At 37.3% G+C, this 12073-nt stretch overlaps 1 protein-coding gene across 1 annotated transcript; it reads right to left on the bottom strand.

Moving 5' to 3' along the window:
- Window positions 1-294: 294 nt before the first annotated feature.
- mettl11b (methyltransferase like 11B) lies at window positions 295-11100 on the bottom strand. Its single transcript, XM_004068143.4, has 4 exons — window positions 10767-11100; window positions 6920-7092; window positions 4025-4277; window positions 295-2953 (listed from the first exon to the last, which is right to left on the bottom strand). Exons 1-4 carry the CDS (start codon window positions 10963-10965, stop codon window positions 2697-2699), a joined length of 882 nt encoding a protein of 293 aa, XP_004068191.1. The 5' UTR covers window positions 10966-11100; the 3' UTR covers window positions 295-2696.
- Between the last annotated feature and the right edge of the window lie 973 nt (window positions 11101-12073).

Genomic DNA, 12073 nt, shown 5'->3' on the forward strand with positions numbered 1-12073 from the left:
ATCATGATAAAAATGTGTGGATCAAATTTGAGAGAGTGGCTAAATAAGGTGTTTATTCCGTGGACACTCATGAAAACTAACTATGTTGTGAACAAAAACGTACCAAATTACCTGACGTATCATAATTGATACTATCTATATCTCATAAAAACTGATTTTACAATTTTTGTTTTTGTGGATTTCCAAAGTTTAAAAAAGCTTCCTTAATCCCCAGAATTTGAATTTTCTGTCAATTCTTTCGTGTTAAAATCTCAATTAATAAAACTTCACATATAGAGGAGAGGAAAAACTACATATGAGCAAACAAAATACTTTATTAAAGACAAACAAAAGTTATTTACAAGAAACTATTTTAATAAACCGAACTTTTCCTAAAATAAAAAAAACACAAAAATTATGGCTGTACTGACAAATGACAGCAGAACTCTGGCGTGAAAAATGTAGTCACTCTTTAAAATGATCTTAAAGACTTTAGATGCATATTTGAACATATTTAGTGGCACTTCCCTCTTATTTCTCACACCAAACAAAAGAAAGTAATATGGCTGCAAAAAGAGAAAGAAATCAATAAAAAACGTCCTCCTCAGAATGATCCACCCTGACAATTGACTGCAAATGAGAAGTTAAAATACAGTTAAAATAAAAACTATGGCTCAGATCAATTCGTTTACTGCTTTCTGCTTACTGGTTCCATCCACATTGCAAAAAAGTTACGCTGATTTTCTGGATGACATCACATTCACTGGGTCCAGTTCTCATATACAGTCGATGGCCCTGGCCGTATGTCCTCCAGCATCACAATATTTAGAGTTTTTAAATAAAGTTTAACATTTTTGCCTTTAAAATACAAAAGAATGTTTGTCATTTTTTCTTTTTACGGACATATTTTGTCTTTGTGTTAATTGAGTCACTAAAGAAAACTCTCAGAAAATCTGGGTTTTCAAAATTCCATCGGAATTCTCCACCTTTACTAACGTGTTTTACAAGAGGATGGCAGTGGGGCAGTTTTTTTTAACTACCTTAATCTCATTCTGATGACATTTAGATTCTCGTAGACAAAAAAGCACAGAAATATTTCCAGCTTCTAGTTGTCCTGAAAACAATTGAAAATGAAAATAACTATTGAATAAACATTTGCTTAGTAATAAACAATTGTAACGGGAACTTACTTTTATCTGTTTTTTCAAATCAAGCTCTAAAGAAAAATCCAAATTAGAGCACCACTGGGAATTAAAGTACTATCAAAAGTGAAATTAATTTTCAGCAGCACACTTAAACCATAAAAAAAAAAAAAAAAAATCAGGATAAAATGCCCTAAGTTTATCTGGAAACGCTCATTAAAAACCTTTTAAAACACTGTATCTGACCCAAATAGATGCTATATGAGATGCTAAAAGCATGAGCTCAGTGAATCTCAAGAAATTTAAGTGAAAAATTTTTGTTTTATAATTTGGAGTACAGTAACTCTTCAACCATTTATGCAATTAGCATAATTCTAGGGGATTCTGAAGCAGAGGAAAGCAGCTTTGTGCAGATATGAAATTTTACGCAATCAACACAAACAAGTCAATCTGCTGATTCTCTTGAAGAAAAAAAGTGGCTTTCACACGTCAACATCTCCGATTGGAGCTATCGACGCACTTTGAATTACTGTAACTTTTTGATGCAACTGATGCAATTCTGAAAGTTGTGAAAAGCAGCTTCAGAATCCTTTCAAATTACCTTAATTGTGTAACTGGTTGAAGAGTTTCGACAACTCAAAGAACGTGTTATTTCATGTAACCATCAAGAGTTCCGATGTTAAAGAATGAATAGACATCAAATCAGATGCTTCATATTTTAAGGCAACATTTTCGATAAACTTCAATTTAAGCTGAGTGTGTTTCTATCATTTATTTAAATCTTAATAACTAAGAAAAACTAAATGTAAAACTGCTGGGAAATGTAGACATCCAATGGCTTAAACGGTCCACTGTTGTCTATAATTGAGTGGATTAGTCCACACTCCAAGTTTGTATGTTACCAGGTTTCCTTTGCTTTTGCATCCATTACTGCATAAAAACCATGTGAATTACGCTTTTGCTTTGCAAGTTTCCTGTGAAGACACATCGACAGGCAGGTTGGATTCCCTCCAGGGCTTGTGGGTTTGGATTGTCTGCTCTCCTTGGCAATAAAGAACTCACCTGAACTCTGAAATATGGCTTTGTTTAGAGTGAGTGACTCCATTCCCTACCTTATTTTGTTACAATGTACCAAAGTAAGGTAAAGGAAGTAAATGGTCAAAGAATAATGGATATAGCAAAATAAAACTTCTCACAGTGTAACAGTGAGAAGCAGGAATCGCATTAACGTAGCCAAGGAAGGTTAGGAAACGTAGTCCCATGTATAGGGACTTAATAATCTGTTAAAATCAGAGGATTAGGGGGATTTGCCAGTTTTTCTAGTTCGTCTTTTCCTTTTCTTGATTGGGCAATGTTGCCCTCAGGTGAGCGGCATTTGGAACTATGTAATAATTCCAGGCAGTTTGGTCCGCTTTGGTCTTTAGTTTGCTTCAGAAAGCTCCATGTGTGAAAGTCAGCCAAACAAAGAGCTGAAAATTACAAGCATTCTCCGCCCATTCGGACCAAGTCCATCTAAGTGCGAAAGTGGCCTAAAAAAACACAGATCTGAAGTATTCATGGGACAAAATGACGTTTTTACTTCATTGCAACCATCCAGACAGGCATGATGACATCAGGGAAGCCGTCCTGCCTCTCCACTCCCAGGATCTCCAGGCCTGCCTTGGCAATGATGACCCTCATGATGTCCAGATGGCGGCTAATGCTGCTGTCAATGGAATCCAGCTTACAACCTTGGCGCGCCATATTGTCCTTTATGATGATGACACCATTGGGGCGAAGACTCTTCTTGCAGCGAATAAGAAAGTTCATGAGGTCTTTATCTGTTAGATGACCTGAAACAAACAATTATTTTTAGACGAGACAGTCATCCATGCAGTGGCCCTAAAGACACAAAGATTTTTTTTGTTGTCTATTAAAAAAGTTTGGATAACAAATAATTTAGGATTTCAGAAGAACTTAAAATTGTACAATGAATCCTGTCCTTCCTATTTCGTCAGGATTTATAGTTGGTTGTTAAGGCAGTGGCACAGATGTTAGCAAATTATTAAATATTTTGCACACATTGCGGATGAAAATTGGTCATATGTGAATTAAATGTGACAAAAAGTGAGAAAAGTCATCTATATGTGAAATTTTCACAGATGTATCACAATTGAACCATATTATAACCACAAAACAGTACAAATAAACTACACAAAGAACACCTAAATCAGTGCTTCTGAAATAGTGGTGCCGGGGGGGGCACCCAGAAGTGATGTGAGTGTCGTATACTGTACATGATTTTAAATGTATACTTGGTCAAGTCTGTTTGACATACGTGTAAAGGTCATGGAAAGCCATAAATTTTCGTGAAGACCGAAAACCTCGACGGACATCTGTGCACATCAACGAATGACAAACGCAAGGTACACTTGCGAATTACGTATATAAAATTCGTAAAGACAGAAATTTCCTTAATGGAAAACACACAAAATGTACGTAGTAGCTGTGTGACATGGCCTTTAGCTCATGTTTCCAACACTACTTTATAAGAGGAAATGGCTTCAATTTTGTATCATTTTGAGATTTGACTGGTGGGAGGGTTTAAATTAAGCTGTCCTGGAGTCTTATGTTTTCACTTCGGGTGAGGAACTTAATGCTCTGTTTGAAGGAATCACTAAATCAGCTTCCCAAAAAAATTGAACCAAACTGGATCATTTTGAAAGTGTAATCATTTTAGATCCAAAGCTTCAAACTAATTCTTTTTATCATTGACTTTATGATTGACAAGGTCTTCAGCCAATCAGAACCCAGAAAACTGTAAAAAGAAAACAAAGTATGCAAAATCACACTGAAAAAAAATTGAAACAACGAAACCACCATTTCGCACTGTTTATCAAAGTCCTGTCTCATGTTTTACTTACATGCCACCCACTGTAACCAGATGACGTCATACTTGTTCTTAGGAGGAGTGAACTCCTGCAGGGTGAAGCAGTAGTACGTCTCTACGCGGTCAGCACCGTCACCCAGGTATTCCTCGTGTGCGTGGAGCAGGAAGTGCTCCATCATGTCCACCAGCTCCATTTTCTCGAATACAGGAAGGAGGACTCCTTTGGTCACACGCCCAATACCAGATCCACAGTCCAAAGCACAATGTGTCCCAGCTTTACCGGGACCCTGTCGGTCGACCAAAGGACAGTTCTGTTAAATACAGTTCTTCAAAAGTCATTTGGTGGAAAACAGCTATTTATAATAAAGCTGAGGTAGTCTATAAACAAGAAACTTAAATGCCAATCCCTGCTGTGTGGTGTGTCTTTGAGTCACAGTTGGTGCCATATTTTCTGTTACCAGATGTCAGACCTCAAGGCTTACAAGCACCGACAGCACAAACAAGTCAACCTCAGTTTCTCAGGGCAACAAAGCAAAGAACTCTACCACAGGGGAACTAGAAGACGTCTCTCTTGAATCACGATAGCTTTTCTTCCTTTTCGTTTCATATTCTGACCTCATTCCAACCCCGCAGTGTGAGGGCCCCATTGTGTAATTGTGTGAAGGATGAGGGCCTCGAGGAGCTCTGTTACTGGAGGCTTTCTGGAAGTAGGGAATTACTGCCACATTGCGCCACATGCATATGCATCGCTTTAATTTGAATGGACTCAGAATCTCTTCCTGCCTCAGAATGTCTGGTTTGGTTTGACCAAAAACAGTTTTCTCTTTGAATCTTTGTATTCATGAGAAGATTCTGCAGATGTAGAACTGCAGACATAACGCTACCCACAGGAAAATATTAGTCAGAAGTTGTCCGTAGCACTAAATTCAGCCGCTGTACAGCCAATATCTCAAATTTTGCTGTTTTCATTTTTTAAGACCCAATAATGTATTTTTATATGTGTTTTTAAGCTTTACGTAGTGCGAAGACTAATTTTTTGATCCTATTATTAAGGTGTGATGTTTGTGCCATTTTTACAAGAACAACACTCACTGTTTTAACTGTAAAACATTTGTGTGCTCCAAAAATTATTTTGCACTTGGAAGAAAAAATCCACTTAAAACTGAAAAATACGTGTTTTCAAAACAATTTTCACTCAAGAGAAATTTTTTCTCCTCTGCGATCGAAACAGAGAGGGGCACCTTATTACAAATGTGCCAGCCAATCACAGATATGGGATTAAAGGTTGATGCAGATTGTCAGAAATTCTTCCAATCGCACGCAAACCTTATCCAGTCAACGAGCTGGAGCTATAATTTCAAAAAGTTCAACCTGGTTTAACTGTCAATGCACATTCAATGGCCACGGTTTTGGTATATAGAGCCCAGAGACAGTCATAAAAACGTGCGTAGCCACGCCTGAATGCAAGGGTTTTGAACACAGAAGCCCAAAACACGGGTTTAGGGACGATACTAAATGCAGCCTTTCAGCTAATTTTCCTGGCTAAATGGAATCGAATACGTGAATCTGAACAGAGTCTCAACATTATTGACAGCACTAAATTCAATTAATTGTTTTAAAAATTTTGTGCTGAATAAGAAAAAGTAAGAATATCAAAAAACATATTAAACTGTCAGCACATAAATGGCAACCTTTTAAACAAAAAGTTCCCTTCCAACAATGCTAAAACCATCCTCCTCGAATGTGTAATATCAGTTTGTAAAGTATGAATTTTACAGAGTAATCCACTCTTAGAATAATAATTTTAAAAAAATATTTCTGTGAACTGAAAAAAAAAAGCTTAATCAGTTATTGAAGATGGTTAAACGTATTGATTTCTAATGATATTACTTCACTTGCTCCAAAAATTTAAAAAGTGATTCATGATTTTTCCTAATGTAACATGATTTGCACATATTTTAACTTTTGATACTTGATAAATTTTTGCTATGAAGGTTTTTGAAACAGTGTTATGTCTATTTTACTGATATAGTATTATTTTTATTAATCATATACATGATTTTTATAAGTAACATATATTTTGGATAACTGATCTGCATTTGCCATGTTGATTTGTAAAATAGTTATTTTTTACATGATAATTTAAGTAATTCTTCTTTTTCATGTGCTTTATCGATACCTAAGGATTCTTAATTCTGTCTGATAAAAGCTAGGAACCGGATGATGATAAATAATGTAATAAAGTGGTTACGGTAGAACAGGGGTGGGATTATATAAGTTTGCTTCCTTGCACTCCCATTCAAGCAATATATAATTTTATGTCTAATTATCCTAAGTTTGATACGTCACTGTATAAATGTATAACCGATGATTGTATTGTTTTTGTGTATTATTCTTATGTGATTGCTTGAAATAAATCATTTCAAATCAAATTCAAATCAAAACTGTTGTGTTAGCTACAAGAATAGTATCAGAACCAACTAAGCCATTAAGTCTGAACTTGTCTTGTTTACATTCATAAAATCCCTTTTGAGAGCTGGACTTCATGTCATCCCAAGTTAGTTGTTTATAATAGAAGCGACTGTAAAGTGCAACCAAAATAAAACCAGGTCAGTGGGCCAAACCTGTTACCCTTCCAACATTACTTCCATCTTAAATGAACTGCATCTATTATCGTCATGCAAATAAAACATAAAGGCAAATGTGAATACAAACTAGATGAAGGGAGAGGACAAATATAAAATGCTCTTTAAACAAGGTGAGATTTCTTTTTTGGTGCAGTCTGGCAGATGAATTCCTCGACCAAAATAACCTCTGACATGCTCATTTAGGGAAAGACGATACGGGCAGAAAAATGAGCGGCAGCATGTAAAGGTTCTGTGAGCTTCTCAGATGTTTCGGAAGGGGATCTTATATGTGGCCCACTCACCACAAACCTCTTCAGAAACTGACGGGAACCTTCCAGATCGATGTTGGATATCTCCACAAAATCTCCCATCATGCCCTCCTCTGAGGCCGGCACATCTTCGTAGAACTTCTGAGCTCTGTAGTAGAACTGCTTTTCTCCTTTGATGTACTCACAGGTGACAGGAAACAGCTTCACTGTAAGAACAGACAGACCGGTGTGACACGAGCTCCACCCATTTAAACTATTATTTTTGCCCTAGCTTTTTATCCATTTTTTTGCAATCAGCCCAAATAATTAATTCTGTATTAATTTTATTGAGAAATGTTGTACTTCTTTGTAAATATGAATAATTTTTATGTAATCATTACAATATTCCAGCAGCACATTTTGAATTGTTGATTCTTTTTTGGCCTTTTCATTTTAAAACAGTTAATAAAGGATAGTATTTTTTAGCTTCATGCAGAATTATGACAATTCTATCTGACTGTTTCTGCAACAAATTCACCACATTTGGTGTTTGGGTCACAAAAATAGTGTTTTCTTTTCTTTGTGTGAAGGTAATGCCAGAGGAAATAGCATAATAATCAGATTAGCTGCAAGCTATAAATACGGTTCGGCCATACCACTCAACTTACATGTCATGTGACACCTGCATCATTCATGCATGTAGTCAGGTGGGGTAAGAATATGGAAGCTAAAAGCCATAACAGTTTCCTCTGACCACATTAACACTTGGCCTGTCATTGTTTGGAGAGCCTTACATGAGTGACGGACATGTTGCTACACTTTACAAGAAGCTCTGCGCTTGGTGCCAGCCTTTCACTGTCTCTGTCCACTGAGCTGAAATAAATCCGGATAAATTTTCTGGGTTTAGGTGACACATTCCTGTGATGGGTTTGAGGAGGCGGGTGGGGTTGTCCATCCACTTGTCAAGGATCTCTGATAACAGATCTCCTGACACCCCAGTGAAATAGGAGACAAAAGTTGTTGTTTTTTTCTCAGATCTCCTCCCAGTTCATTCTGGAATTATCAAAAGGAGCAGCTGGAGAGCACCAGAACTTTACACAAAACACATGAAGCGGCAGCAGATAGATGACTTTCATCCAAGTCTCTTCATCCTTACGAAACATTTGTCAGGATGCCAGGTTGGAGAACATGGAGTAAGTTACATGTCATGTGACACCTCCTGTTGGCATCCAGAAGACGGGTAAGTATAGAAACAGGGAGCAAGACAAAGACGGAGAAAGGGCAGCGCGAAGACACCCCCATCCACCAAGGAGGTGTCATTCCTCCTCCAACCATCTATCACCTTCAAAGTGGAGGATCTACTTCAGAGAATGCCCTTCTAGCTTTACAGACCATTACAGCTTTTTATCAATTCCGTGGTAAAATCAAATGAATCTCGTCCTTCACAGATTTGAATATATCAAAATCCCAACAAGAGGAAGAGAAAAGCTGAGAAAACTCAACAAACTCAACTTCCTAATTCAGCAATTTGCAGATCCTGTTTAACTTTATTGGTCATCTGATTCTGACATTATAGAAACAATTCTGGACCACTCAACCTTCAAAATCTTTAACTTTATGAACCCTTAAACATTAAACATTCTTTGGACTACCATAACTCTTCAACCATTTACACCATTAACCTAATGCAGCGGATGCTAGTGCGGGGCGGATTTTTTGTTGATTGCGTAAATGGTCAAAAAGTTACAGTAGTCAAAAGAGCTGTGCTATTCAGATGTCGCTGATGAAAGCTCCTATGTTACAGTCCCACTCCAATCATCTTTTGATCTATTGTAAAAGCATTCCCAGTTGTCTTTTAGTTATTATTAGCAAAAAATGTGTGTCATTTTCGAAGACATACTGTAGTGTCTGCAGAGCACCAGTAGTTCATTGGAAATCTGCTTCTGAGTTGTTGGTGGGGCAGTTGGTGTGGAATAACGTTCTTTATATACGTCCTTCGTTGTCAGAAAAATACCACAAAAACATGTTAAAAACACCAGAAACACAACTTTCATCAGAGTGGGTATTTACATAGTTAACTATTCCAGACGTATGTTTTTGTTCAACCTCTCTGAAGTTAGGTTTGACTGAACTGACAATGAAAATTCTTCTTCGTGATTTGTGCATTTTTACAATGGAACAAAAACAGACAAGACAATGTCATGGTTGGTATTAGAACAACACTGTCACAGAAACAGATGTCGAGGGGAGGAAGTGTAAACAGAGAAATATCTGGGACTCATTATACAGCCATGGCGGAAACCTTTCACCCTCTTTAAAACCTAAAAACGCATTGCATGAACATAAAAACCAAAGGCAAATAACAGAACATTGCCACTGTGTAAGAAACATTGACTGTATAAGGGAACTGGACAGAGCGAGTGTAACATCACCCAGAGAAAATGACTAACTTCTAGCTGAAATGAAGCTAAGCTTTTTTTTATTTATCTTTTTATTTTATTTATTTTTTTGTAATACAGATCCAAAGAAATAGAATGACTGAGTACTTGCTGTTTATTTTGCTTGGCTTTGAGTGGACATGTAGGGAAAAGTTTAAAGAAATTACTGAAACACAGGAAATAAAGACTTACTGGAACTCATTATTATTCTTTTGCTGTTGGTTAATTTTTTTCACTAGTTTGTTCTTCCTTATAGCACAAACAATCCAAATCTCCAATGGTGCTTCTGTCAGGAAAACAAAGTACAACTATAAAGCAAAAATATATTTGAATGAGAGAAACTACATCTGTTATAACTTAAAAGACGTCTTAATTGTTGTGGCAGATTTAAAAATCCAGGGAATTGCAAATAGTGAATTGTGACTAGCAGATAACCTTTAAAATGTCAGTATTGAGATGAGCTGAAACAATCACCTTTGCTGTGTGCAACACTGTGGCCTGCATGGCTTTCTACGTTCTGAGATCTCCTGACATCCAAGGTTCTAAATGTTCACAGGACCAAATGTGTCAAACTAAAACAAGATCATTTTGGGGACATAGATACTGTTGCAAAATTTTTGGTAAGTGGTACATTTTATTCAAAAACAGAATTCTGATTTAAAACTCTAGTCCATGAATATTGTAAATGTTTTACATTGTAAAGTAAAGTTTGAAAAATAATCATAAGTATACTATTAATCTTTAAAAGGAACCCAAATATAATGCTTGATCTTTTGTTAAAAATAGCATGTTCACCATGATGAAAAAAAAGTAATCATGAATACATCACACATTTCAAATTTACATTTTTGTCTTTTGATGGATCTTAGCAGAGAACATCTTACATTTGTGTTCCAGTTCTTAATTGCAATTAGTAACTTTTAAGATTTCTCTGCTCCTCTGTGCGACTCTCTATGGTCCTGGACAACCCAAAAACCCACATCACCCTTACAGGTCAGCCCCGAATGGGGGTAGTGATGGATCTCAGACATTTATAAAACATTTTGACAAATATTCACATGTTCCATTAACCCTTTAAAAGGGGTCTCCAACCCCGTTCATCATGAGCTACTGGCCTGCTTGTTTTGCTAACCCAGCGAATCAGCAACTACAGAAGCTGGGTTAGCTTCAAAACAAGTATGGCAGCAGCTCACAAGAAACAGGGTTGGAGGCGCCTACAAAACAAAAAATATTGCTGTCATTTAACTTTGCAACAAGAAAATATTTTACAACTGGAAATAAAGTCTACAACTCTAAAAATTACTCATTTATTAATATTATCCTTAGAATAAGTGTTTAATTTCACAAAGAGAATGCATTTAGGGCTTGAAGGATGCAAACAAGTTGTGTGTTGGGACTTTTCTCAAAGTTTTGTTCATGTGTCGTAGGAATTCATGGAAAATTCTGAACAGTTAGTGACTTACCCAGAGGTATCTTCTCCACCAGGTACAGGTAGCTGGCAAAGAACTCGCTCCTCAGCGTGTGGTGCAGGTGGAAGGACATGCTGTGGCGACACATGGTGTCATCCGTCTCTTTCCAGCGGTCTCTGAATGCCTGGTGAGCACCTTTGTACTCTAAGTTTGTAGAAGGCATGGTGTTGTCCTCTTCAAGTGTAATCTCCATTTTTGAGTAGCTCTCCAGCACCAGTGAAAACACTAAGAAGCTTAACACTCAGGCTTCTTGTTGGGACTCTGATGCTATATCGGTCTGTGCGAGCGCTCAGCACGCCTCCGGCAGAGCCCAGTGGTCAGCAGAGATCGTATTCTGCAGGCGGTGCCCTGAGGGTCTCAGATCACCTGCTGGCTGCATTGATTTTGGAAAGGAAGGAGGGCTTGAAAGTAGATGCCTTGTGTCTAACATATCCTGTTACCATTGAGCATGAAGGGAGCAACTGTGAGCAACTCCATGTGATGGACATTTGTCTTATGTTTGCACTCATGGCTCACACTGGAACACGCATCTCATCCACAGAGATCAGATTATTGTAAACCCAAGACCTATTTGGACCAAGTTGAGTAATTTAGCTGCTTTAAAGTGTTCTGAATCTTCTAAGTTTTCTTCTAGATTCTTTTAAGTTCTAAGTTTTCTAAATCTGTTCTTTGAGAACATGTAAACTTTCTTTCCACAGATTAAGACCCTTAAACAAAATCAGCTAAATAAATTATGGCAACATTGAATTAGAATTAAATGTAATTTGACTTTCAAAACCTGCAGTTTAGCATCAAAATTCTTGGAGTTAGATTAAAACGAATGACTTTAATGTTTGACTTAAAAAGAGGACTCCCACCAAACCAAAAGCTTCAATGCAACCAAAAAGTTTTTTTTAAGTTGCAGTTGTAGCAACAAGGATGTTCCCCTTGAAGTAGCCTATGTGGGGAGTTGACCCATATGGGTGCTGCTTCTTTTTGGGTTGTCTTGGACCGATGAGGGTTGCAGAGAGAAGCGGACGCATTTTGAAGGGAACGCTGGTGTTTCCTTGAGCCTAGTACGGCCACCTTACAGCATCATGAAAATGGGATGTACCATTTGTCATGCATGTGGTGTGTTGGGAAGTATTTGTGATGCAATTGTAAATGGCACGCAGCTATGATGTGCAGGTTATGCTGTCATATGGTGTCCTTATGTCACAATAGTCCTTAGTAAAGGCCATCTTGGACATCCATTATGTACATTTTGCGCATTTTCCACATATGTAAATTCAGTCTTTCGTGACTGTGTTCGTCATTCATCA

The sequence above is a fragment of the Oryzias latipes genome, chromosome 4, assembly GCF_002234675.1.
Source record: "Oryzias latipes chromosome 4, ASM223467v1".
Lineage (NCBI taxonomy): Eukaryota > Metazoa > Chordata > Actinopteri > Beloniformes > Adrianichthyidae > Oryzias > Oryzias latipes.

Excerpts from the sequence above, each read along its gene's own strand:
- mettl11b (XM_004068143.4), bottom strand. The coding sequence starts at position 10,965 with ATGGAGATTACACTTGAAGAGGACAACACCATGCCTTCTACAAACTTA. Across the intron at positions 4,278-6,919 it reads AGTTTCTGAAGAGGTTTGTG|GGTCCCGGTAAAGCTGGGAC; the intron begins GTGAGTGGGCCA and ends GTCGACCGACAG. Across the intron at positions 2,954-4,024 it reads CTGGTTACAGTGGGTGGCAT|GTCATCTAACAGATAAAGAC; the intron begins GTAAGTAAAACA and ends TGTTTGTTTCAG.